This window comes from Panthera onca, chromosome A2 (assembly GCF_046562875.1).
Source record: "Panthera onca isolate mPanOnc1 chromosome A2, mPanOnc1 haplotype 2, whole genome shotgun sequence".
NCBI classification, from domain to species: Eukaryota; Metazoa; Chordata; class Mammalia; order Carnivora; family Felidae; genus Panthera; species Panthera onca.
In genome coordinates, this window is record NC_138340.1 from 4,268,731 (window position 1) to 4,295,781 (window position 27,051).

General features: G+C 62.0%; 2 protein-coding genes and 1 long non-coding RNA gene across 3 annotated transcripts; 1 reads left to right on the forward strand and 2 right to left on the reverse strand.

The window, feature by feature from the left end:
• The first annotated feature begins 2,887 nt into the window (after window positions 1-2,887).
• On the forward strand, window positions 2,888-17,261 carry NRTN (neurturin). The gene is made up of 3 exons (XM_060629954.3): window positions 2,888-3,325; window positions 13,872-14,047; window positions 16,671-17,261. Exons 2-3 carry the CDS (start codon window positions 13,879-13,881, stop codon window positions 17,093-17,095), a joined length of 594 nt encoding a protein of 197 aa, XP_060485937.2. The 5' UTR covers window positions 2,888-3,325; window positions 13,872-13,878; the 3' UTR covers window positions 17,096-17,261.
• LOC144615755 (uncharacterized) lies at window positions 10,647-16,660 on the reverse strand. The gene is made up of 2 exons (XR_013554351.2): window positions 16,073-16,660; window positions 10,647-14,428 (listed from the first exon to the last, which is right to left on the reverse strand). It is a non-coding gene; the product is annotated as an uncharacterized LOC144615755 (long non-coding RNA).
• Window positions 17,262-18,798: 1,537 nt separating the features above from the next.
• LOC132678052 (3-galactosyl-N-acetylglucosaminide 4-alpha-L-fucosyltransferase FUT3-like) lies at window positions 18,799-22,820 on the reverse strand. Its single transcript, XM_078443523.2, has one exon. It carries the CDS (start codon window positions 21,065-21,067, stop codon window positions 19,916-19,918), a length of 1,152 nt encoding a protein of 383 aa, XP_078299649.2. The 5' UTR covers window positions 21,068-22,820; the 3' UTR covers window positions 18,799-19,915.
• Window positions 22,821-27,051: the final 4,231 nt, after the last annotated feature.

The window sequence follows — 27,051 nt, forward strand, 5'->3', positions numbered from 1 at the left end:
GGGGCCTGAGTGGGACGGGGTCTCCGAGGGCGTCCCGGTGTCCCACCTCCTGCCTCCGTCTCGCCCCACCCACCGTGGCCTCCGCCGGGAGCCCCTGCCCCTGCCCACCCCGGAGGAAGAGGCGAATCTTTCAAGTTGCTGTTGCCATGGCGACCATTTTACGAGCGTCCACATGCTGGGCACATGTGTGTGTCCTGCGCCCCATGTGTCTGCACGCCCCCACCCCCGTGGCCCCCGCCACGGCGGGGAGGGGGCGACAGGCAGCGCGGGGCGAGCGGGAGGTGGCCAAGGGGCAGCTGGTGACAGCTTAACGGTGGCTGTGGGGCGGGGGTGGGCTCCTGGCTGAGCTGCATGTGCGCCGAGGGGCGACGCCTCCCAGACTGGCCCGGCGTGTGTGCGCGCGCACGTGGGGGTGGCTGTGGGGTGGCGACCGCACACTCGGGGTGGCGCGTGTGTCGTGAGTTATCGGGTGAAAAGTACCCCCGAGGGCTGTGTGCGTGCACACCGCGGGGGAGTGAGTTGTGTCCGTGCGGCCACGCGTACCCGCAGTGGGTGTGGAGTGGGTCACACGCCACGCCCACGCGTGTTGGTGCCGGGTGGTGTGTAAATATGCACGAGCAATCAAGGAGCCACTTCGAGGGCCAGTGAGCTACCTGTGTCTGTGTCTCCACTGGGAACGGTGTGTGCGTGTGTGTGTGTGTGTGTGTGTGTGTCAGGGAGCAGTGTGAACTTTGTGTCCATGTGTATAAGTGTCCGGCTGGAGGCGAAGTGAGGACACCTGTGTGTGTGCCCGGACCTGTCCTCAGGCAAGGACTTGGGTGACTGCGGCCACCCTGTGCGTGTAGGGTCAGCGCCGTTCTCATGATGGCCCTGGGCGTGACCCTGCCTGGATCAAAGATCTGGGGTGGGTCTCCGTGTGAATGGTCATGGGTGCCGTACCTCTGTCTCCAGGCCAGGGTGTGCGTGTCACTGCACATGGTGACGACGGGAATGGCAGGTGCTTGGGGCGCCTGGGTGGCTGGGTCGGTGAAGCGTCCGACTTCGGCTCAGGTCATGATCTCACGGTTCGTGGGTTCGAGCCCCGCGTAGGCCTCTGTGCCGACAACTCAGAGCCTGGAGCCTGCTTCCGATTCCGTGTCTCCCTCTCTCTCTGCTCCTCCCCTGTTCACGCTCTGTCTCTCTCTGTCTCAAAAATAAATAAACGTTAAAAAAAAAAAAAAAAAAAATGGCAGGCGCTCGGGCACCACTCACCACCAGCAAGGCATGGTTACGTTTACTCAGTCTTTACTACAACCCTACGAGGATCTACTGATAATACCCCGTGTTACAGATGGGGAAACTGAGGCACGTACAAGCGGTATCGGCCCAAGGCCGCGGGGAGCAGACACCCGTCTTTTCCATCCTGGACCAGGACCGGGCGGACCCGGTGCCACCACTTCTCTCATACCTGCTCCTTCTTATGCCCCCACTCTACCCACACGCTCACACCCCGGCAGACTCCTGCTCGTTGAGCCCACACCCGGACATCCTACGCCGCCATGAGCCCCAGTACAGGGGGTGAGGCTGCCTGAGCGTCCCCCCATCACCGCGTAGTGATGCAACTTGCACAAGCCCTTTGGGGGGTGTGCGTGCGTGCACGCGTGTGTGTGTTGAGGGCGGGGTGGGGGGAGGGTGTGTGTGTGCGGCGAATCCTAGGAAGGTCTAACGCCCATATAAACCCCAGGGTTGCCGGCATCAGAGGAACGCAGGCGGCCTGGGCCAGAGTGAGGAGGCCCCAAGAAATCGGGCGGCAGTAGAGAGAAACCAGAGCACCCGGCCCAAGGAACGCGGGAGGCGGCCGGGACCGCGCGGGAAAAAGCCCTATGCGGGGGCCGCGGGCGGGTGTTTTTCGGTAACTAGGCCGGGGTGGGGCGGGGCCACGGAGGTTCCAGCCCCGCCCACCCCTCCTCTTCACCCACCGCCCTGAGTCGGCTGGCGCCGCCAGGGGGCGCTTTAGGAACGCGGAGCCGTCGAGGAGGGGGCGCGGTGGGTTTGGGCTCGCAGGTGGGAGGGGCAGCGCGGGGTCTTGATTCCCAGGAGAGCGCCGTGGAGCGCCTGGGGTGGGAAAGGGATCCCCCGCAGGGCTCTGAGGTCAGAACGGGGAGAACGGCCACTCGAGGAGGGGCTCTGTGGCTGCGGGTATCATCGGTCTTAGGGTATCGATTACTGTCTCGGGGAAAAACTTTAGGTCTTAGTTCCTTAGAACGGCTTTGTCATGGGGAGGGGGGGGGCTTCTTCAGCTTTCTGGAAAGAGGACCCGGAGCAGGACTGGGAGGACCCCACAATCATCAGTGGGGTGGGAGGAGATCGTGGGCCGCTGTCACCTCCGTCTTGGGTAGTGCTGTAACTCTTAATTCCCTGGCGGGGGATCTGGGGGCGGGGTGCTTCTTGGGGACCCAGATTCATGGAAGATGCGCCGTCGGGGTCTCTGGAGTAAGGGGTGGAAAACGGCTAATTAGGGGGCAGCTACTCTGGGAGTTTCCTTCAAGGGCTTCCTTGGTGAGGGTACATCTTGGGGCCCTGCCTTCCGGAAGGGAACCAGGCAGGACCTGGGAGCCTGGCAGTAAAGCCAGATCCTCAACCGAGCGTGGGGCGCTGAAAGCCGCGGGTAGTGGCGTCGGGGGCGCTGTACCTCCTTTCCCAGAAGGGGGCCCTTGTGGGGACGTCTTGGGACCCCGGCTTTCCCAGAGGGGCGCCGCCGTTGTCTCCGGGGCCCGAGGAGATCACCTTCACCTCTGCACCCCAGCCACCTGCGCTCCTCCCGCCCCCCCCCCTTAGGCGGGGGCGGCTCCTGTCCCGGGAAACCCGAGCCACCGCCCCTGGCCCCGCCCCCGGCCCCGCCCCCGGCCCCGCGCCGGCCAAGCCGTCCGCGGCGGGAGCGGCGGAGGCGGCGGGAGAGCGCGCGGTGGAGCCGCTCCGAGCGCCCCGGCCCCTCGCGCCGCAGCCCCGGAGCCCAGCGCCGCGCGCCCAGGCCGCCCGTGCCGTCCGTGCGCCCCCGCACCCAGCGCTCTCGGAGCCGCCGGCCGTCCAGGGCACCCCCAGCCCCAGCCCCAGCCCGGCCGGGATGGCCGCAGCCCGCGGCTGATCGAGCCCGGGGGGGGGGGGGGGGCCCATGGGCCGGCCCGCGCCGCGTCCCCTCCGCGGCCGCCCCCTCCGGCCCGGGCCCCCCCGGGCGCCGCGGGCCCAGGCGGCCCGGATGGCGGTCGCGGCGGCAGGGGCAGGGGCTGGGGCCGGCGCGGGCGGCAGGCGCGGCCACCACTGACGGGTAGTCGGGCACCCCGAGCAGGTAAGCAGGGGCAGGCGGGGGACCGCAGGGCACGGGTGGTGGGAGGGGGGACCGGCCCCCTGGACGGAGGTTTGGGAGCTTACTGGGGCTCGGGATAGACCGGTGGCTTCCCTCCTCCAGCCATGAACCGGTATGTGTATGAATGTGGGGTCAAGGGGGCGACAGGTCCGCGCACGGCCGGGGGGAGAGGTGGGCAGGGCGATCTTAGGTGCCTCTCCAAGCCAGGATCTGGCCAGGGTCCTTGTCCGACGGGACGAGAGCGCCTCCGCCTCCTTGGACCCCCAAGCGTGCGTCTGAACAGGGGTTGAAGCGGGGGCAGCCGAATCCTCTCCCCAGCCTCTAGGAGAGCGAGACCCAGACAGCCGCGCTGCCTTGTGGTGTGCACGGGGCTGTGGGGGGCGGGCATTCGGATCCGCAGACCCCAGCCGGGGAGCTGCCGTCGCGGCCCAGCTGCCCGCAGAAGTAAACATCTGTCAGTGGTGCGTTCCAGCCGCCGCCGCCTCCGGGGACACGGTGTCCTCCGGTAAGGGCCCGGCGCTCTCGGCTCCTGGAGCCGCCTGTTCAGCCACAAGAGGGCGCGAAACCCTTATTTGGGGGGCGGGGGGGGGGGGAGGGTAGTCCCTTAAGGGCAAAGCCTGGATTTGAAGGAGAGGGGGCCGTGCCTTCCTTGCTTTTTAGAAAAGGCATTTCTTGCTCAGGATAGTCTCACAGTTCTCCCAGAAGGTGCAGTTTGTGGGCTAGGAGTCATTAGGCAGAAGTGGCTGCAGACGGCAGATTTGGGGTGGGACTGGAGAAGGAAACGGCCGCTTCCAGGGGTTGGCGCGCCACTACCCTCTCCCCCAAGAAACAGCATGCATTGTGGTGTCGTCACTTGCTGGGCTCAGCGGGCCTGTGGTGACCTGCAAGTCTGGGACCCCAGCCTGGATCTGGGGAGCAGGGCCAGGGTCCTGGGAGGCGGGGGGGTTGCTGGAGGCCAGACCCCTGACTTTCCTCACTCCTGCCTGCCCGCCCTGCCCTTTCTCTGCCCAACATCCTCCCCTCTGTGTTCCATGACACTTTGTCTGTCTTCAAGTGCCCCAGGCTGAGGAAGCCCCAATGGGGCGTGACTGGTCTAGGCGGATGTCAGTGGAGGGACGACTCCCAGCTTTACCAGTTTACCCCCACCCTAACCCCTTGCCTTGGGGCCTTTTGGACACCCCTCCCCATTCCCTTCGTCCTAGGATTCCTGAGGTTCAGGGTTCTGAAGGCCCCACCCCCAACCCCGGGCTTTATAGACCACTCCCAGTGACGAGCTGCAAAGAGCTAATTCTAGGGGTACAGGGAAGAAAAGGAAACACCCCCCTCCGTGGCAGGGCACACTGGCTGAAATTCTGCCATCAGTGCTTGTCCCCTTAGGTTTCAGGCCTCAGTTTTTGGGAAAGGAGCAGAGGATATAGCTTTCAAGAGTCTGGGGCAGGAGAAGAAACGAGTTTCCAGCCAGGCACAAGGACACAATCAAGAGATTGTTCCCACAGATGTTTGTTGGAGGGTGACGGTGTGGCTGACTGTTGGTGTCAGGGCTCCTGGGCCTCGTCCTTCGAGGAAGACAGACATAGACCCAGGGTGGAGCCCAGAGTGAGGAGCAAAGGGTCTCCTTCAGGATAGGAGGATCAAGGGAAACTTCCTGGAAGAGGGGCACTGGAGCTGGGGCTGTGAAGGATAAGTAGGAGTTTTCCAAGTGGGAAAAGAAAGGGCAGTCCAGGTAGGAGGAACTGCACATGCAAAGATCTGGAGGCAGAAAATGGCACTGCCGCTTTCGGAAAATCCAGGGTGTCTAGGTGAGTGTGGGAGGGAGAGGCTGTTCTGAAAGGTTGGCACAGGGAGAACTGGGCTGGGGCATTCAAGGACGGATTCCTGGAGGCTAGGGCCGGAAACACAGAGGAGGGAGGAATGGGCCTTTAATGCCTCTGGCATCACTGGGCCCAGCCTTCTTTGCTGAGGCTATAGATTCCTCTGCAGATGCATCCTTCCTGGTCCCCAAGGTGGAGCAGGGAGTCTGGGCCTCTGGGGGGAGGCCCACGTGGGGAGATGGAGGGAAGATGGGGTCTTCACTCTGCTTAGTGAGCACCAAGGAAGCATTGGGCAGGCCCAGGAGGAGGCTGGTTCTCCCCAGTTCACAGCTGAGGAAACTCGGGCTGGGCTAGCCAGGGGATCGTTCCTTCATGCTCCACGTATCTCCCAAGCATCGAGCTACTATGTGCTGGGTTGAAGCACAGGATCAGACAAGCCTGGTGCCTGATACGCCTGGGGGTGGGGGGTGGGGGGGGGATGAGAGGCTCCCGATGAACCAGCCAGCCAGATCTTTGCGTGTGCAATTCCTGCTTCTTGGAATTCCCCTTCTTTTCCCACTTAGAAAACTCCTACTCATCCTTCACAGCCCCAGCCCCAATGCCCCTCTTCCAGGAAGTCACCCTTGATCCCCCTATCCTGAGGTACACCCTTTGCTCCTCGCTCTGGGTCTACCCTGAGTCTAAGTCTGTCTTCCTTGAAGGACGAGGCCCAGGAGCCCTGCCACCAACAGCCACACCATTACTGTCCCCGGACACCTTTGGGAGGTTACTTTCAGGGGAGGTAACAGCCACACTTGCACTTCAGCAAAGGTATCCAGGAGCAGAATGATCTTCCCTTCAAATCCAAGGGAAACCGGGGTTCGGGCTGTTGCCGGGAGAAATCAGACAAGGGGCTCCCGCCTGCCACAGGTGGGTCTCACTTCCCAGTTGGGGAAACCGAGGCCTAGAGAGAGGGCACCATCTGAGGCTCAGAAGCTCAGTGTGTTGGGGACCTGAAGCAGGATTTGAACTCTGGGGACTCAGGTGCCCTGCTTCCCAGGAAATCAGCGTTAGGGTTTGAGTCACGCCCGAGATCTGTGCCTCTGGTCCCCCTTCTGTCTAATGGCCAGCTTGGAGTGGCACCGTCCTGGCTGCTTGCAGAGGACCCACGTCCCTTGTGCCACCCTCCGGGCCCCACACCAGCTGCTCAGCCGTGCCAGGCCTAATTAGGCTGATCCTGTTATCCCACCCCAGGGAGCCCCCTCCTGCCCGCCCCGGACGCCTGCAAGGCCAGCCCCGGGCCAGCCTGGCCAGTCTGGTACGGTCAAGGTGGGAATTTTACAGGCCAGCCGCACGCAGAGGGCGGGGCCGGAAGTGGCGGGTCTGAAAAGCTGGAGGCCGCATCGCACAGGCTCCCCAGCCCGGCCTCCCCGAGAAGACACCTGCGTAGCCGCAGGTTCTGGAAGAGGACTCCAGGCACCGGTGGGGAACCGAGCCCCGGTCCCGCAGGTCACACGGCCCCATCGTCTCCCCGCCCTCATCTCCCCACACCGTCCCCCGACTCCCTCCGCCCCTCACACTGGTCGCCCTCAACGGGCCTGGCCCTGCTTCCGTGATCCTTTGCTTCTGCAGCTTCTCCACCTAGAACACTCGCTCCAAGTCTCCACTTGGTCTCAGCGCCAATGCCGCCTCCTCTGAGAAGCCCCCCTTGCCCACTCCACCTAAAGGCCGCCCCCCCCCGCCCCCGGTCACTATCGCTTCGCCTTGTTTCGTTTTGTTCTTGGAACTGCCAGCATCTCAATTACCTTGTTTATTTCTCACTTGTGACCACCCCCCCTCCCTGATTGGATGGGGAGGAGTGTGGCAGGGGTGCGGCCCAGGTTAGCCTTGGTCAGCCCGCGTTCTCTGCCGGGTGCCACACACAGTAGGCACTCAGTAAGTGCTGATGTGGCGTGTTGGGGGCAGAGCTCAGCCCGGCACACTGGGTTTGCTGCCATGTGGGCACCTGACTCGCTATTTCTGCGGTGCTGCGTGTCTTTGCCAAAGCCTCTTACTCCTGTGGATTTCAGCCCCACCTTCTCCCAAACAGCAGGACCTGTCATGCCCTCCCACTGCCCCCCTGCCCCTCAGCATTACCCCTGCTACCCAGATCCCGGGGACCGTGGAGGCGTTCGAGAGAACAAGTTCAGAGTCAGACCTAAGTTCAACCTCAGCTCAGCCACTGATTTGCTGCGTCACCTTGAGCAAGGTGCTCTATGTCCCTGCTCCTCAGCTTCCCCGTGTGGGAAATACCAACATCTTTTCCAAGGTCTGTGGGCACAATTAAGCACGTGGAGAGCACTTAGCACAGTGTTTGGCACTAAATTAACATAACAGCCAACGTGGCAGGGCGTTGATGTTATTGTCATTAGAGAGGTCATACGGTACAGTGAGGAAGAGTGTGGAGGGGGCATCGGGGCTGGGACTTTGAGGGATGAGGAGGAGTTTGCCTGACCATCTGTGTTCAGATCTCAGCTTGGCCCCTTACACTCTGCTTGATCTTGAGCCGATACCTTCACTTCTTTGGACCTCGGTTTTCCCAACTATGAAATGGAGAGAAAATAGTCCATACCTCACTGAGTTACTATGAGGAAAGTGCTTAGAACAGCGCCAGTAGGGGGCGCCTGGGCGGCTCTGCGGGTTAGGCCTCCGACTCTTGATTTCCACTCGGGTCATGATCTCACCAAGGTTGAGATCCAGTCCCACCTGGGGCTCCAGCAGAATGTGGAGCCTGCTTGGGATTCTCTCTCCCTCTCGCTCTCTGCCCCTCCCCCACTCATGCTCGCTCACTCGCTCAATGAATGAACGAATGAATGAATACAATACAATAAAATAAATAAATGAAAAGAAAAAGAAAGAAGGGCGCCTGGTGGCTCAGTCGGTTAAGCGTCCAACTTTGGCTCAGGTCATGATCTCTCAGTTCCTCAGTTCGAGCCTTCCATCGGGCTCTGTGCTGACAGCTCAGAGCCTTCTTGGGATTCTGTCTCCCTTCCCGCTCGCACTCTCTCTCTCAGAAATAAATAAACATTTTAAAAACATTAAAAAAAAAAATCAACAGCGGTAGGGTTGTTCACTAGTGCTGGTGTTACCTATTCTCCACCGGCACAGGTGTCCCCAGAAGTCACTCTGTCTATACATCCATTGGCTTCGCTGGGGTGAAGACAGACCCGGAGCCCCTTAAGTCAAGCTCAGAAGCTCAGACTTGATTCTCAGAGTAGCAGGGAGCCAGCGATCGTTCTAGCAATCAGGCAGCAGAGAGCTTCTGGCTTGGGGGAAGCAGAGAGGCCGGGCCCCCACCTCCGGCTGGGCGTGGAAGGTTGGCTGGGGGGTGTTTGTGACTGCACCCCCCCGTGAGGCCGCCCCACAGGCTGGCCCCCAGCCCCTGCAGACGCAGCATCGGAACCAGCTGTGCTAGCCAGATGTTCCTGGTTTACCCCCAGATGTGTGTCGCCGGCTCGCGGCTGCCCTGGCTTCCCCACCTCCACCAAGGGGCGGGGCTGGGCCCTGGGGCCTCCCAGGGAGGGGGCACATTTTTGTGGGCTGCGGAATTTGTTTCTCGTTTTGCAGGACCATTGAGTCCTGCCTTGAGAGAACCTAAGTCCTGCCCCTGCTGGGACCTCAGTTTCCCCATCAGTGGGACCTCCAGGAGCCATCTAGGGGGACAGAGAGGAGCCGGGCTGCCTTAGAAACGGGCCCGGCCACCGGCCCTGGAGCTGTCAGCGCGGAGGGAGGAAGCGTGCCAGCACGCTGAGGCCCAGCCTGCTGCCATCGGCCGGGCCTGCGGGACATCACTGAATTAGATGGCCCTCCAAATGTGGGAGGGTGTCTCGGGCAGCTCATTGTACGGATGGGGAAACTGAGGCTCAGAGCGGCAGCAGCTGGCCCCATGGCATCCAGCAGGGAGGAGGCAGAGCAGGGATCGGAAATCAGCCCGTCTAGAGTCTAGAATCTAGAACCCCGGATCTGCAAGCCTCTTCTCACAAGCTCACCCATACGTGCGGGCCGCCCACACATCCGTCCTCATGGCCGCTCGGCCCGTGGGCAGTGACGACGGTCCCAGCAGCCACCGGTCAGGCTCCCCTGGGTCCTCGCTAGTGTTCTGGGTGCTGAGTGGCCCCTTTCGGGGAGATGCCCCCCCCCATAGGAAGGTCGGGGATGTGTCCAGGGGTGAGGTGGAGAAGGACAAGGCTGGACGCGGAGGGAGGCACCCTGTGAGCAAAACTATGGAGACTGCAGAGCTGAAGCAGGTACGTGCCTTTGTGAATAGAAATACTGAAGCCTGCCTGCCCTTGCCTTGAAAGGACCCGGCCCAGGCTGTCCTTCCCAAACCCCCCAATCCAGAGAAGACAGCTGTGGACCCAGACGCTATGCCAGCAGGACTGGGTAAGAGGGAGGGACCCACGGCTGGGGATCCAAGAGGGGAAGCAGGGATGGCTTCCCAGAGGAGGGCATGTGGGACCCAGGGCTCTGAAGGATGAGTAGGAGTTTGCCAGATGCAGGCAGGCCCCGCTTCTAGGCCTCCCTGGGACTACAGAGATGAGTGGACGGAGGGAAGGGTCCCCTCCCAGCCTTCCTCTCCCTGGGAATGAGCATGAAGCAGGTACCTCCCCGAGGCCAGGAGTTCTGCAGGAAGGAGGCTGTTGATCTTAGGAACACGTATGCCTGGCCTGCGTCTCCTGGGAAGCTCCATGGAAAGGTGGAGCCTCAGGGCGTTCCCTGGGCACCAGGATAATGAGCAGCATTCTTGGCACTAGCACGGAAGCTGCTAGAAACACCCACATGCCCACACCCTCACCCCAGCTGTTCCTTGGGTGATCGGAAGCGCCTGTCTGGCTGTGTGACTTTGGGTTACTCATCACCCCTCTCTGAGTCTCCTCCCAGCCCTGGGCACGTTGTGGCCTCCGGCTAGATGTGGAAGTCCTCCTTGATCCCAATGGCGAAGTTCGGACTGTCACGGCCCCTAAGAACGCTCCCGTCCCTGGGCAGTGAGGACTCTCCAGGGTCGGGATATTTTCTGAAGGTTGAGAAGAGACCGCTGGCCAGGCCCCGTCTGGGCAGCGTGGGAGGCACCCGAGCTGCGTGGACCAGGGCCGTGTACCAGTCGTCAGGACAGGGCAGCTCCCTCCTGGGTCAGCAGCCTCCCTTCCGCTCACCTAACTCACGGCACTCCGCGTCTATGCCGCTCGCTCGCCCCCAGAACGTCCAGAGCTGACCGCCTGGCAACACCAGCGGGGTGTTCACACGTGTGCCCCCGTGTGTGTGAGTGTGCGGCCGGGGTGTGGGAGTGGCAGGAGCAAGCACGGGCGGCCCCAGGCCAGGATGCACACGCGGCTGGACACCCATGAGCCTGCAGGTATGTGTCCCTGGGCGCACAGAGGTCCCAGTGCGTGCGTTCAGGGCGTGCGTGTGCGGCCGTGCCCGTTCTCCGTGCAGCATGCCGGAGACGACGTGTGTCTTTCGGGAGAGTCTGAAAATGCTGGTGTGGGAGCCCCCAAGGGTGCAAGAGGCTAAGAACACCCGAGTGGCTGGGAGCGTGAGCGCTCGGGGGTGTGACAGCTCCCCGGATCGGGTGCAAGCGAAGCCGGCCTATCCTGGGTGAGGGCGTACAAGTGTGAGAGCGTGCAAGTGTGTAAGCCGGTGTGAGCGTGGCTGTCAGAGCGTGGGGGTGTGGGTGGCAACATGCCCCGGGGTGGGGGTTCGAGCACGTGAGTAGCGGGACGGAGTGACCCCCGTAGTGATCCATGCCGTGTAACGGGCTGAGCTGGTGACTGTGTTCAAAACCGAGGGTGTCACCACGTTTGCAGGTGGGGGTGTGAACACACCCGAGTTACTGACCGCGTTTTTGTCCGTCGGTGTCATCTTGCTTGAGGAAGACTTGTGAACGTGCCTGGGGGTGTAATAATGTTGCTGGATGTGTGCGAAAATGCCCCCGCCCATCGATGTGGTCGTCTTTGCATATGGATGTGAGAACAGCCACACGACTGAGCGGGATGGGGTGGTCGTGCGAGTCCTGACGTGTGTGGAAACGCCCGAGTGCGTGAGGCCCATCGATTCGAGGGGGTGAGTGTGAAAACACAGAGCATCAGTGGGACCGTGTTTGAGTGGCCGAGGGACAGCCAGTCCCAGTGGGCACAGGCAGGCGTGTCTGGGTGTGTATGGGAGTGAGGACACCCAAGCGTGCCTCCGAGGACAAGAAGGCCGAGCGTGTGACCCCCACGTGTGCTGGGAGCGCACGGCCCCAGGTCCGGGGGCTCCACGACACCGAGAGGCTGATGGTGGACACCGGCCCCTCCCCGAGCCATCGGCCACACCCGCGGCACCCCTCTGGCTCAGGTCCCAGCCAGAGACAAACCAGTTGGGTGACCCCCATGCTGAAAGGCCTATTGTTAGCAGCCGCTTATCAGCTGCGCCTACTGGCCCCCTCCAGCCTCGGCGCTCTGCTTTCCGGCCCCCATCAGGACTCCGGGGGGTCCCGTGGCTCCAAGGACACCAGGGGCTCCCGTGGCCTGGCCTTCTCAGGGCCGGAGTCCCATCGGGCCTGGCAGCGTCCCACCCCCTCACCCCCACCCCGAGGGAAGCCCTGAGCAGAAACAGAGGACTAGAGCCGGGCATCATGCAGGGGCCTCGTTCAGCCTCACAGGGAAACTGAGGCACCCCCCCCCCATCTCCCCACCTCAAAACGTGGGTGTGAGAGCTGGCGGGGTGCCGGCGTCCAGAGAGGGCCTTCCCCAGGTGAGGCCCACGGGGACCCGGCATAAACCAGGGGCACTTTTAGAGCAAAGGAGCGCGGTGTGGGCACCTGACAACTTCGGGGCGGGGGGGGGGGGGTCTCCCGCTTGCTGTACAAATTTGACAATGAAATATTCTCCCCGCGGCCCCCGCGGCCCTGCAGGACCCGCCCCGGGCCCCTCTCCGGACTCCCCTCCCCCCTCACTCACTCTGTTCCAGCCACATGGGTCACCGCTGTTCCTCCCACGTGCCAGGCACAGCCCTGTGACCTCTGATCTCCAGGCTGGCCCCAGGTTGCTTGCACGCCCCCTGTGGGGGAGGAAGCTCATTCTCCACCAACACCACCGACAGCCGCGCGAACGGCCCTACCAAACACCCCCAAAGCGGCAAGCCCTCAGGATGACCCAGCATCCGCTCCCAAGCACAGCACAGCCCATGCGTGTGGGTCCCGCCAAAGACCCCGGGTTCGAATCCCAGATGCTTTCCTAGCTGTGCCCTTGGGTAAGGCCCTACCTGCTTTGGGCCTCATTTTCCCCAGCTGTAAAACGGCGATCATGGCGCCTCCTTCGTGGGCTCAGCACGGGATCTGCTACACAGCAGGCGCTTAATTAATGTCCCCTGCTGCTGGGTGGCGGCTGTAGGTCCTGCGCCCGCGCCTCCACGGGGCGGGGGCGGGGAGAGGCGGTTCCAGACGCCCTGCGCTTAACCACCCAGGGCGGCGCCCATGCAAAACCGAGGTGCAAATCTCCCGCAAATCCCGGCTGCGCGCAGTGGCCAGCAGCACTAGCGGCCCGAGGTGCGCGCGCGGGGGTGCCCGGCACCCGACAGCCGCGCACAGGCGCTGCTGACCCGCGTCCAGCCCGGCTTTCAGCGCTCCGTGCAAATGTTTACACCGGGCCGGACGCCAGGCCCCGCGCGGGCCGGCACCAGACGGCCAGGCTGGGAATGTAAACCAGCGGCCGGCAGAGGTCCCGGCGCGGGTGGGCGGGGGGTGCGCATGCGTCGTGAAACACCTACTGTGTGCACTCAGGGCGGACTCGCCTAGGCGATCCCAGCAGGGAGTCTTCGGCGCCCTAACGGGGCGGGTTGGGGGGGAGCTCAGGACATTGCGGTGGCCCAGAGGGTGCACACCTGCGCCGCCCGGGGCTGGGGAGTATGAGCAGCCACAGAAGGCTTCCAAGGGGAGGCGCCCTCCAGGCGGAGACTGAGAGGGGAATGGGGGGCTTGGAGGAGGAGGGGAAGAGAATATTCTGGGAGGAAGGACCAGCTTGTGCGAAGCCTGAGGGTGGGTCGAGTGCAGCTGTGGTCCACGGATGCCCCTTCTGGGCATCAGTTTATGTGTCGGGGGGGGGCGGGGGGAGACCCGGGCTCAGAGAGGGACAGGAAGTCACTCCCAAGGACCTCACTATGTGAGGAACAGTCTCAACCCCAGGGATCCTGCCTCCTAGAACGTGCTGTAAATCACCAAATCTCCACCACACCCTGGTCCCACAGTGCCCCCTGCTGGGAGTGGCCCTCCTTCCAGTCTTCCCCCAGGCTCACTGGGCTCCACTCACCCCAGCCTCCTGGGTGCACTGGCCAACCTCAGTCCAGCCTCAGGACTTTTGCACAGGCTGTTCCCCCGCCTGCGATGCCATTCTCTTCTGCCTGGCCAACTCCTACTATCATTCAAGTCTCAGCTTTCCACACTCCTCAGGGGAGCACTGTGGGACCCCCCCAGGTGGGGGTGGTTCCCCCGTCCCCCCCCCCCCCCCCCGCACCCCGCCCACCCCTTTCCTTGGCAGCATTTTTCACAACCTTGTTCAGTGGCTCCTAGATGAATCATTTCTATGTTATATCTGATCATTAAGCAGAAGTGGTTTGAAATCAGGGGCCCCACCATGTCCCCGGTGTCTGGCCCAGTGCCCCGTGCCCGTTTGTCGCCTGAGAGACGGACGGAGGCCATGTGGCTGCCCATCCCGTGCCCGCAGGCCGAGTATGCAGCGCTGGAAGGCGGCAGCCTTAGCCTCGGTGCTCTGCAGCTGCGTGCTCTCCATCTGGATGTGTCGGGACGGCCTGCTCCTCAGCCACCGCCTGGGACCCGCGCTGTCCCCACTGCGCCGGCCACCTCGCACCCTGGACGTCCGGATCGCCCGTCTGGCCCAGTGTAAGCCCCTCCCCGTCGCGGGTCAGATGGCGGGATCCAGGGGCGGGCACAACGGTGGAATTTCCGGCAGGGGCCACGGAGGCTTCTTTAGACGGGGTGTAGGGGGTGCCAGTCTTCCCAGCGGCCTGGCAGGGGTGGCATGGGGGCGGGGGTGGTGGTGGCTGAGACCCGGGTGGCGGGGGGGTCTCTTGGCTCAGCTGTCATAAGGAATTAGGCTCTGGCCCCGAGGGGACCAGGGGACCAGATGGAGATTAGACCTGGGCCTCGGGCCCGGAGGCCCCCACCGCACAGCGGGGAGCGTGCGGAGACGGAGGCTGCGCCCGAGTCCCCACTGACCTGCCCGGTGGACAGAGACCAAGCGGAGGGGGAGACACGAGAGACCTAGAACCGGGGAGAGAAACAGAGGCATAAAGGCTCAGAGACAAAGAGACAGGAGTTGGGAGAGGTGGACATACTAGAAGGCGGGAGACGCAGACTTGAAATACGGCCTCCCCCCCGCCCCCCCCGGAGGGGCGTGACCCCCACGGCCCAACTCCCCACTCCTTCCAGGCACCTGCCCTCTGCCCTCCTGCCAGGCATGGGCCGGGCGTGGGTCCCACGTCTTGTGTGCGCGCGCGCGCACGTGTCCACGCGGAGCCGCGCGGATGACCGAGGTGTACGTCTGGGCGCGTGCAACGGGCCTGTGGGTGGGGCGACGGGCACGCCTGCGTGCAAGTCCTCGCCGGCCCCGTGGGCCCACACAATCCTCCTTTCTTGTGCTCACAATGGACAAGGGTAGCCGGCGGCACGGGCTCCACTTCCGTCGGCCGCTTGGCCGCTGCTTCCTGCGGCGTCAAAGTCCTTCCAGGACACGGGTCCCAGAGACCCCGGATGAGGCCCCAAAACGCTAGCGTTCCAGAACCTGAGGGCACAACACCCATGGTGAAATCTCAGGCACCGGGAAGGGGCTCGGTCCGTGGGCCGGTGATTTCCTCCCTGGACCCCGTCCCTGGGCACAGCCCTCCTAAGGGAAGCGAGTGACCACGGACTCCCCTCAGAGCCCCAGTGTTAGGCCCCGAGACCAATGCGCTGCTGGTGAAATTTCACGGTTGGGGCGGTGGGAGGGGGAAGGGCAGAAGCTGCTGCCGACCTCACCCCTATGTTCCAGCCCCTGTGCCGGTGGCCAGGCCTGCTGGAGGGAGGCAGGGCAGCAACACCAAGAGATTATTCACTGTTTATCTGAAATTCAAATTTAACTGGGCATCTGTGCTTTATCTGGAAAACTCTCTAAGTGTATCCCTTAGGGCTGGGCACAACACGGTGCAATTTTAGGCAGCATTAAGTGAGGTAGGCCCGAACCTGACCCCAGAGCCACCCCAGTCCTCCCCTGGACTTCAGGAACTGGATACATGATGCTCATTGGATCCAGCTTTCCACTGTCCAGCCTCAGCCAAAGCAGGGACCCTACGAGCCTCCTTGAGCAGAAGGGGCCACCGAGGCCCGGAGCAGGGCCATCACCTGAGTTGTACCGGGCTGAAAGTGGCAGAACTAGGGTTTGATTCCTGAGACACCCCCCCACCCCCCGTGGGAACAGACATCCCCATGGTGACAGACTCTCCCACTTGGGCCACGCCGTAAGCTATTTCTTTGGGAGCCGGGGGTGCCGGCCTGGGGGCCCTTAGGGGGCTAAACTCGGGATCTCCTTTCCCAACCGCAAGTATGAGGCCACCTGCGGAGGGCTTGGGAACCCCTCCCTGCAGTCCCACAGTCCGCACCACCTGCCACGTCTATACTTCTCTCCTGAGGCTGCAGGGTACTGGGGCAGGCCCAGCCGCTTGGGAAATCAATTTAGGCTACGGGGCCCTGGGAATCGGTGACTCAGGGCACCTCCCGGCGACCGTGGGAGAAGACGACTGGATGGGGGCCAAACTTGGGCACACGATGGAGGCGGGAAGAAGGCTGTTTGGGCTTGTCTCTGTCTCTGCCACCTGCTAGCAGCGTGGCCTTGGGCAAGTCTCTGTCGGGTTGGATGCCCAGTTTCCTTACCTGTACCACGGGGGCGGCTGTGACATTAGGTGGTGCCACGCGCAAGGCCTCACATGCAGGCCTGCTGCTCCTCTGCTCGTGCCGAAGCCCAAACTTCTGACTCAGTAAACTGAGTCCCACCACGCAGTGGAACAGGAGGAACGGGGCGGCGGGGGGGGGGGGGGGGGGAATTGGGGGTGGGCCCCAAAGAGTGACGTAGAGACCCGTTAACAGCTCAACCAAGGGTGAGCGGTTGAAGCCTGGTGTGGAGCTCCCCAACACCGGTCAGAAAGGGTGTGCCGGTTCCCCGGGACAGCCCAGCATAGGGGTGGGGCCAGCGGGGGACCCAATCAGGGACAGGGATTTGGCCCAGGATACCCCCCCCCCCCCCAGCTGAGTGCTCCCTTCCTTCCCTGCCAAGAGGAGGGAGCAGCTCTGTGAAAGGGAAAAAGTCCCAGTGCAACGGTGCTTAGGGACAGGGTGCACCGGGGGGGGGGGGGGGGGGGGGAATGCGGCAGCTGCGCCAGCGCCCCAGCGCGGGGCTGTTTTTGCCGGGGAACAGCGAGGGTCCGGCGCGCTCCCCCCAGCCACCCGCTGACGCAGCCCTTTGTCCCCGCAGATCGCGCACTGCTGCAGGGCGCCCCGGACGCGGTGGAGCTGAGCGAGCTGACGCCCTGGGTCGGAAGGCCCCCGCGTCCGCGCCGTCGGGCGGGGCCCCGGCGGCGGCGCGCGCGTGCGCGGTCGGGGACGCGGCCGTGCGGGCTGCGCGAGCTCGAGGTGCGCGTGAGCGAGCTGGGCTTGGGCTACGCGTCCGACGAGACGGTGCTGTTCCGCTACTGCGCAGGCGCCTGCGAGGCGGCGGCGCGCGTCTACGACCTGGGGCTGCGGCGGCTCCGCCAGCGGCGGCGGGTTCGGCGGGAGCGGGTGCGCGCGCAGCCCTGCTGCCGCCCGACGGCCTACGAGGACGAGGTGTCCTTCCTGGACGCGCACAGCCGCTACCACACGGTTCACGAGCTGTCGGCGCGCGAGTGTGCCTGCGTCTGACCCTACCTCACCGGCGCCGGCGCGACGGCGCCCACCGTCCCGCCGGGCGGGCCCCGCGGCCGCAGACTGCCCCTGCGCAGACGATGCCGTCGAGGCCCCGGGACTGTCCAATACCCGCTCCAGATAAAGTGTGGAAAGCGGAGCGTGCGTCGTGATTCCGCGTGCCGGGGGTGCCCACCTCTCCGAGGGACCCGAGGGCGGGGGCGGGGGGCGGGGGGAGAATGGGGGCGGGGGCGGGCTCCACCTGCTGGATGGTGGGAGGATCCCGTGGGCTTTGGGGGAAAGGAGGTGGACAAGAGGGTCCTCCTCCCGTGGGACAAAGAGCCGAGTGGGGCGAGTGGGGGCGACGTCGGCCGGGACCGTCCTTCCCGCTCGCCTGCAGGTCCCCGTGCCCCTTCCCCGACGTGTCCCTCGTCCGCCGCCCCGTCAGGCGAGCTTGTGGGTGGGAAGAGAGAGCCCAAGGCGGATGACGAGTCCGAGGCCCAGGTGGACCCGGCCTCCCTCCCCTAAAGGGCCTCCTCAGGCCGGTGGGCCCCCACCGGAGGGAACCGAGCACTATCTCCTTCACTAGCTAAAAATACATGCGCGCTGCCCATCTCCCTGTGGGGATAGGTCTGGGGCGGGCGCCAGCCCTGTCCAGCCCGAATCCGGCGCCTGCCGGGGCAGAGCGGGTCCCGGGGGACGTAGGTCCTGGGCCCATAAAAGCCCTGGCCGGAGCTCCGGGGGGATTTAACATCGTGTCCCCTTGGAGGACAGAAAAAGCCCGGCGCGCTGTTGAGGTTTGCCCGCGGTGTCACCTTGATGCTTGGCAAGCCTGGGACACCCCAGGGTGTTGGGTTCCCAGACCGTGGGGAGGGGTGGGGGTCCCAGGCTTGGAGGAGGGCAGGGCAGGGGGCGGGTGCTGGGCCCCTAGACTGGCACCCTGGACCAGAGGGCATGGACCAGTGGCCTCCTGCACCTCCGAGTGAGGTTCTGGAGGGGCAGCCCCCTCCCTACCCCAGACAGCCTTCCTGAGGATGTGCTGCCCTCTCCTCTTCCCTCACCCCCAGCTCCACCGAGCCTCCCTAGGGCACGGCCCCTTCCCTCCTTCACTCTTCCCCAAGACGGGCCCTGTCCTCTCCCGCACAGCAGAGCGCAGGACCGCCTTCTAACACCGTGTCCCTCCCAGACCCAGTCCCGTATCCCGAAGCTGGAGGGACCAAATCAGAAGGTGCCCCAGGAAGGTTCATCCAGCCCAGCAGGAACATCCCTAGTTCCCTGCTGCCCGGGTCGCCAGCTGCAGCTGGCCACACCGAAGGCAGCTAACGGGCAGGACTGCCAGGGGCCCCGTGGGCAGGGCGGGCAGCCAGGCCCCAGCCCATGGGTGGTCTGCCTGGAAGGAAGTCTCAGAGCTGAGGCTGGATGGGGTCCCCGCCCACCCGTGCAGTCTTCTGGCTCTGAGGTTTGGGGTGGTGGATTCCTGTTAGTTTGGGCTGACTCGGCTCAGCCGTGGCAGAGAAGCAGCCGGGGTCCCTATCTGCTTGAAGCAGAAGCCAAGCCTCAGTTTCCCCATCCCAGATGGCCTTGAGCCACAGAGACAGAAGGTGCTCAGCCCAGGATCCACAGTGGGAAAATCGACCTTGGAGCCCAGGTCTGTGGCCCCTGAAGCCCGATGACCGTGTGTGTGTGTGTGTGTGTGCACGCGCGTGCGTGTGGATGACGTCCTGGCACCTCGGTTCCTCATCTCCCACTCAGTTCCAGAATCCCAACCACAGGGCGCTGGCCCAGACCACCAGAGAATTGGAACACATACCCGGCGGCCCCCACGGATCCCTGGGGCCGGGTTCCCTGTAGTGCACACACACACACACACACACACACACACACACACGGAGACTGGGCACCTACATGGGGCTCGGCAGAGCAGATCACTCACAGACGCCCGGCCCACGCACACGCGTTCGGTCGTCACGGTCAAAACTGCACACGCTACGAGGGACACCTCAAGGTCACCGCTCATCTGTAAAGCACATGGGGTCTGGCTTTCGCCCACACACAGCGGGGACACTTATGCCAATGGTCACGCTCCCCGCCCCGCATGGTCGCCACATGTCACACTCGCACGGCACCACACCCGCCCCTCCCCCCTCCTTCGCCGGAGAGCCCCTGGCCCCCAGTGACCCCCAGGCGGCCTGGTCCCCACTCCCCACTGCCTAATGGGCTTGACCTCGGGGGCTTTTCCATCTTTTGACATCCGGGACCAGGCCATTCGTGGTTGTGGGGGACGTCCTGGGCACCCTAGGCTGTTGCACAGCATCCGTGGCCCCCCACCCACTCGAGGCTATCGCCCCATCTCCAGCTGTGACAGCCACAAGCCTCACGGCACCTGGCCGAGCGTGCCCTGGAGGGCAGAGCCACCCTGGCGTGAGAGCCGCTGTTGTAAAAGAAGGGAGAAGACCTCGGTTTTCCTGGGAACATTCCCATCTGGAGACTGGTGACAATGTTGCCCACCTGCCACCCCACAGGCGGTTAACAGCAGCCAGGGTAACCACAAGCAAACCCAGCAGAACCGCGTCCAATGGGTGGGACCCCCAGGCCGGTTCCCCAGGGCCTGAGTGCCTTCGTGGGGTGGGGTCCCCAGCGGGTGAGGCTCCTCGCAAGTGGGTGAGACTCCCCGGGCGGGAGGCCCCTGGCAGGTAAGGTGGCCAGGGCCGGTCTCCTGGCAGCAGAGGTGGCCAGCGGGTGAAGCCCCAGCTAAGCGAGCTCCCCGGCCACCCGCGTCCCGGCAGGTGTGTCCCCAGGGGTGTGGTGTGGGGCGGCCCCCGCCCCGGCCCGGCCAGCTCACGTGAACCAGGCAGCTATGCTGGGCACGGTCTGGTAGGTGGAGTCCTGCTGCAGCCGCCGGCAGGCCTTGCAGAACATCAGGGCCCAACTGAATAACCGAGGCCGCAGCGTCTCCCTCCAGCGGAAGTAGCTCAGGTAGCGGGCGTGGTCCTTGTCCAGCGCCTGCAGGTACCGGCCCAGTTCCTCGGCGCTCTGGAAGTCGTGGACGTGGATGAAGGCGTCGGGGGGCAGGAACTGTTCGTAGTCACTCCTGCTGGGGCCCAGCACCACGGGCACGGCCCAGGCTTCTAGGGCATTCCGCCACAGCTTCTCGGTGATGTAGTCGGGGTGCAAGGAGTTCTCGAAAGCCAGGTAAAACTTGTACCGGGACAGCTGCTGGGCCGTGGCCTTCTCCGGCAGCGGCTTGTGGGAGCGCCCATACACGTCCACTTGGACGTGAGCTTTCAGCAGGTGGTAGTAACGCACCCTGGCTGAGTCTTCCCTCCAGTCGGACACCACCCAGGCCACCAGCTCCGTCTTGGCCGAGACGTTGACCACCGTGGAGGCCGGCTGGCCGGGCCACGGCTCCAGCCAGCCATAGGGTGTGAAGATGTCCGAGTCTCTGCGGTAGGACGTGGTGAGGTTGAAGTATCCGTCCGGGGCCTTCAGTTGCGCGCGGTGGCTGGGCGATTCCATGCTGTACCAGACCCAGCGCTGGCCCGGCGGCCGTGGGGACGTGGGGAGCTGCTTCCTCGGGTCGTAGCTGACCTCGCGGTGATGCACCAGCACCGCGTCCGCCTGAGGGTACGCGCTGCGGTCCGCAGTCAGCCGGCAGTCGGCCGTGCCCGGCCACAGCTCCGAGCAGCGGGACAGAGGCACGGGGCGGTTGAATGGCCATGTCCACAGCAGGAGCACCAGGGGCGGGCGGGCAGAGGACCCGGGGGGGGTCGGGCAGGGCGCCCCCTGGCAGGACACCGTCCCTGAGGACCCCTTGGGAGCCGCGTCGAGAGCTTCTGCCGCATCGGCCCCCGACCTGGCGGACCACAAGGGCGTGTCCTGGGACACTCGCAGGTAAGAGAAGAAGCACAGAGCCAGAAACAGTTGCAGCAGCAGCCCGAGGAGACACTGTTGCCAGGGCCATCGGGTCTTGGTCCAGCCGAGTGCATCCATGGGTCAGAGCAGCTGGGAGGAGGGGGGAGTGGAGACGGCATCATTGATAACAAAGGAGACAATCGTGGGTTACCAACGTGTCAGCCAGGTGACGTGCGTGAGTCCTGAGGCTGGCACTGTTGTCAGCTGTATTCTGCGGTTGAGGAAACTGAGGCCAGGTGACTCAGAGGGAGACAGTGGCATCGCTGGTGTCCCGGCAGAGAGCGCCTGGCCCTGAGCCCAGTGTCTCCAGCCACCTGGCCGCACAACCTATGTGGGGAGGGGTCCCCAGGGAGGTGGCATTGGTCCCAAGGGCCCTCGGGTCCCACCTTGACCCTGCCCTTCCCATAGTGTCCCAGCCTCTTCCCCAGTGCCCTGGAGTGGAGGCTTGAACCCGGGGATCTGTCCAGGAGGGGTACAAAGGGCTTGGGTTTGAAGGTCAGGCGAGAGCTCACCAGGTAGAGTAGAGCTTCGGGCACAGGGCGTTCCTGGCTCCTGGACAAAGCAACAGCCAATCCTGAGGTCTGCCGTGAACGGGAGCCTGGCCGGTTTGTGGGGAGAGCAAAGGAAGTGGTTAGAGGTGCCGGTGTGAACCTCATGTTGGATTTACTCAGTGTTTCTTTCAGTAGTGCTCCAAGGTAGCCCCTCTGGTCCCGTGCTGGGTGGTGCCGCCCGCGTCCCTGCATTCCCGGATGCCTCCTGTGCCCGCCTGTGGTCCCAAAGTCCTCCCAGACCGCAGACCCCAGACCCCAACCGCTGGAGCAGAAATCTAGAACCTTGTCTCTGCCCCAGCAGCCTCCTGCAGCCCAGCCCCTCCCGTCCCCCGTTTTAGATGAGAAAACTGAGGCTTCGAGAGACCCATGCATGTCTCGCCCAAGTACACTGAGCCACAGCCATCATGACCCAGGGCCCAGACTCTCCCTCTCGACATAACCCGCAACGCGTCCCCCACTCTGTCCACACATCGGGCACTGTCAGCAGGGCCCTCTGCCACCGGGGCAACGCTCTGTGTTTGCAGCCTCTGATCCAGTGGCCACCAGCCCCGTAATGCTATGGAGCCTTTGAAATGTGGCCGTTGCGTCTGAGGAACAGAGTCTTTAACGCTAATTTCAGTTGAAAAAGTGAGTCAAAAACTGCTTCAAAACAGCAAGTAGGGGTGCCTGGCTGGCTCGGTTAGTAGAGCAGGCGACTCTTGATCTCAGGGTTGTGCGTTCGAGCCCCGTGTTGTGTGCAGAGATGATTTTTAAAAATCTTAAAAAAAATGCTTATTTATTTATTATTTAACGTTTATTTATTATTGAGAGACAGAGAGACACAGAGCGTGAGCAGGGGAAGGGTAGAGAGAGAGGGAGAGACAGAATCCGAAGCAGGCTCCAGGCTCCGAGCTGTGGGCACAGAGCCCGACGGCAGGGCTTGAACCTGTGAACCGTGAGATCGTGACCTGAGGCTAAGTCAGACGCCCAACGGACTGAGCCACCCGGGCGCCCCTTGTCTCTCTACTCTTTTTAATACAGCTGGCAGAAAATTAAAAAAAATTCCGGGGGCGCCCGGGTGGCTCTGTCGGTTAAGCAACCGACTTCAGCTCAGGTCATGATCTCCCGGTTGGTGAGTTCAAGCCCGGTGCTGGGCTCTGTGCTGACAGCTGGGAGCTTGGAGCGCCTTTCGGATCCTGTGTCTCCCTCTCTCGCTGCCCCTCCCCCGCTCCTGCTCTGTCTCGCTCCTCCAAAAATAAACAAACATTAAACAATGTAAAACAAAATTACGCATGTAGCACAGCAGCACAGCCGCTCAGCCAGCAGTCCTACTCCCTGCGGTCTGCAAAAAAGAACTTAAAGCAGGGACTCAAATATTTGTACACCTGTACTCCTAACAGCATGACTCACCAACACCATAATTTGGAAACAGCCCAAATGTTCTCTGAGGGACGAATGGGTACACAAAATGAGGCCCATCCTCACCAGGGAATGTTAGTCTCAAAAGGAAGGATATTCCGATACCTGCCTGTAGTGTCACGAACCTTGAGGGCACTGCCCTTCTCTTCTAAGAGAAGCCGGACATAGATTCCGCCCGCCATCCTACGTCCACGAAACATGGAGAATAGGCAAATTGAGAGGGACAGAAAGGAGATTAAAGATTACCAGGGGTTTGGGAGGGTGGAAAGGGAGCCCGGAGTCTTTGCTACCTGGGATAGAGTTTCTATTTGGAGTGACAAAAAAGTTGTGTAAATCGATGCGTTGGCTGCACTGCCGTTGTGAACCGCGCGCTTGAAAATGGTTAAAACAGCAAATTTTGTGTCAGGTACCTTTTGCCACAATTTCTAACATGATGTAACATTTTGACAGGCAATGTTACATTTTAATGTTTGTTTATTTATTTTTGAGGGGGAGAGAGAGAGAGAGAGAGAGAGAGACAGGGACCCTTAACAGACAGAACCACCCAGGCGCCCCTATTTTAAAATGTAACATCTGGTGGGGGGGGGGGTTCTTGAGTGGCTCAAACATCGGACTTTAGCTCAGGTCATGATCTCACGGTTCGTGCTTCGGTTCGTGCATCGGCCTCTGTGCTGAGAGCTCAGAGCCTGGAGCCTGCTTTGGATTCTGTGTCTTCCTCGCTCGCGCTGCCCCTCCCCCACTAGCACTCTGTCTTTCTCTCTCTCTCTCTCAATAATAAATAAACATTAAAAAAAAGTCTTAAAATGACGTTAACTATTGAATTGTACACCTCAGATGGGTGGATCGTACTGGGTGTGAATTATAGATCAATGAAGCTGTTTCAGAAAATGTCCTCGGTGGCTGGCAGGCCAGTGCTCCCGGGCAGAGGGGGGTAAAGCTGTCGGGGTAGCATGTAGCACCCGGCAGGTGGCCTTGAATGATGGAAGGGAGTGGAGTGCAGAATCACGTATTCGTGCCAACACTTCTGGAAGGGAACCCAGCACACAGGCTTTTCAGGAGATAGCCGAGACAGGACTGGGAAAGGGACAGAGCTTTGCCCATATGCTGCCGTGCGTCTCAGGGCTTCTGGCCCCGCACCAAAGGTTAATATGTAGAAATGTAGTGAAAGTGAATATAGCCGGTGCTTTTCAGTATGGGCCCTGGGTGTGTGGCACCCCTCCTGGGAGACAGGAGGTCCTTGGCAATGACCTGGAAGGAGCACAGATTTGGTGGGGGGAGACGGGGGGTTCCCACCCAAACTGAACCCAAGATATTTTTTTCTTGGAAACAGAATGAAAAATGCCCTTGTGCTATGAAGCCACACAGATCGGCAAAAAACAAAACAAAACAAAAAGCGAGCAAACAAAAACCACAAAGAAAGAAAGAAGGAAAAGAAAGGAACCAAATGAAAACCCAGCCCTAAACTTCCCTGCATTGTAAGTCCTTTTCCCACCAGACAGGCCAGAGAGAGTCCCAGGTCTGGAACTCCAAAGGGCTCGAGGTTACCAATGGAGGCCAGGGCGCAGGGGGCTCTGAGGTCTGGCGAGGCCTGGCACCTACCTCGGAAGTTCCGGTGCCCCACCCCACCACCCCACCGCAGGGCCCCCTGGACTCTGGAAGGCCCCAGGAGGGCAGCCAGCAGGCCTCACCCAGGGGGGCATCCGATGCATTCCGGCAGGGGTTAAATTTGCCCCAAGAGGCCTTACCTGGGGAGGGGTGGCTAACAGCTGACCAGGAATTTGAGGACTGAGGAGAGCTGGTTCCTCAGGGTGTGGATTAGACAACGCCAGGGAGGAGAAGGAAATATACTTGTCACGGCAGCACGGCTCAGCCCAACCCCCAGAGCTCTCATCAGGTGACCCGGGGTGCCCCGTCCCAGGAGCCAGGCCATCGCCAAAAAGCGAACCGTGGGACTCCCCTGAACTTGGCTGTGACACAATGATTGATAAGGACTGCACATATATTTGGTCATTCAAACGACCCAAATTGATTTCTCCGATATAGTTGGTCTTCATCCGTGGTTCCTGAAAATGTTTCGGGGCCATAAAAGTGAAATGGGTGTCTTGTCCTTCCATGAGATGACTTTTGGACCCACCCAAGGGTGGGAGCCTTGTGCCAGGAGGTTGAATCAGCCTGCGCCCCATGACTAAGGCTATTGTGCCTGTGTATAAAGAAGGACAGGGTTTGGAAAGCTTCCAGGTTGGTACGAAGGTGGACATAGGCCCAGTGTGGCTTGCCTGGAAGGGCAAAGAAACCCTAAGCCCTCCCTGGTACCTTGCCTTGTGCCTCTGTCCACCTGGCTCTTGATTCATACCCTTTATCATATCCTTTAATGATCGGGTAAATGTTAAATGTTTTCTCGAGTTCTGTGAGCCGCTTTAGCAAATTAATGAAACCTTAGGAGCGGGTCCTTGGAAACTTGTCTCTAGCTGGTGCGTCAGAAACACAGGTAATGGCCTGGGCTTGTGGCTGGTACCTGAAGTTGGGGGTGGGGTGGGGGCGGGGCAGGCTTGGAGCCGTGAGCCCCTAACTTTGTGGGATCTGATGCCATCCCTGGGCGGATGGTGTTGGAATTGAATTGGATTCTCTGAGAACTGCCTGGCGTTATGTGTGTGGGAACCCCACCCCCACATCGGAATCGGGTCCGGGAACATGAAGAGTTGAATTCCCCTTAAGATCCTATCACGGATGGTATTAGAAGTTGGGGACTAGAGTCACTGCCTGGCCTCACCGGTGGCCCCGAGGCTTGTGTGGCTTTGGGTATGCAGTGGGCCCATCCTTCAAGGGAAAAGGCTGACCTAAATCACGGGTTCTAGAAGTGGGTTCTGTCCAGGGGTGGGCAGGGGTTCCCTAGAGGGTGGAGAGGGGCAGGTGAGCAGAATGTCCAGCTACCCATTAGTTCCCCCACATCCCACTCCTATGTTTAGCCCTTCAATGAACATTTCTTGACTTCTGGCTACATTCCAGGCCCCAGGGATATTGCAGGAAGCAAGCGGGTTAAAAAAAAAAAAAAAACAAAAACAAAACCGAAAAACAAAACCATAAGGAAATCGTAAGCCAGCATAAAACTATAACTTGCAACCAGTGAGGAAGATGGGGCTAGTCTGGCCTTCCTGGATGTGTGAGCTGTGACCTAAAGCCCCTTAGAAGTTCTTTTTGTAAAAAGGAGGGAAGAGCTTTCTGGGCAGAGGAACAGCCTGTGCAAAGGCCCCGAGGCAGCAAGGAACAGAGGAATGGAGGGATTCAGTAAGGCTGGGTCTTCCCGAGCAGGAGAGGAGGCCAGAGCTGGTGCGGAGGCCAGGCCACACGGAGCCGTGTGTGGCCATGGTCAGCCAGGCAGTGCTCGACACGCAGGGGAGAGAGGAGGCAGGGAGACCGCAGGGAGGAGGCTGCTGCAGGCTGGTCAAGGCCTGAGGTCTGCCTCTCAGGTGTCATCCCTTCCCTGCGTCCAGAGGAGACATCGTTTCCATGAGGCAGCTTCCTACTGCCTGGAGTGTTGTCATCCACATGTCTAGCCTTCCTGGGCCAGTGGGGCCGGTGGACGTTTGGGAGGCTGGAGGCCGCGCAGGGCCGGGCGTTTACAGAGGAGGCCGACCCAAATCTACTCCTGAAGTATTTGGTGACTTATTAAGATATAACTCACGGAGCTTTCGGTCTTAATGTCACCGTGTACTGGGACCACGGCCAAGCCTTGATAGGGTGACACCTCAGCCTTCCCAGAGCCACGCTGCTGACGGGGAGACCGAGGGCCCGAGGAGCAGTCCTCGTCCTAGTCACTTAGAATCTCAAATGCGCTAAGGAGCCGCCGGTGACTCATGCTGATCTGCCGGAAGCAGAGTTGTGCTCCCTGCCACCTTGTTACAGCCTAGTCGTCCTGCAGGCTGCGGGGCCGATCTGTCCTCCAGGGAGCCTCCCTGGATTGCCTCCCCCTGCCCTCCCAGCCGGGTCACATCCTGCTTCTGGCTCCCGCCGCTGCCGATGTTCCCCGTCATAGCTTTGGCCACACTGTGCTGCTTTCCCTGCTGGGCTGAGAGCCAGGCCAGGAGGACACAAAAGCCGGAAGAACAAGACAAG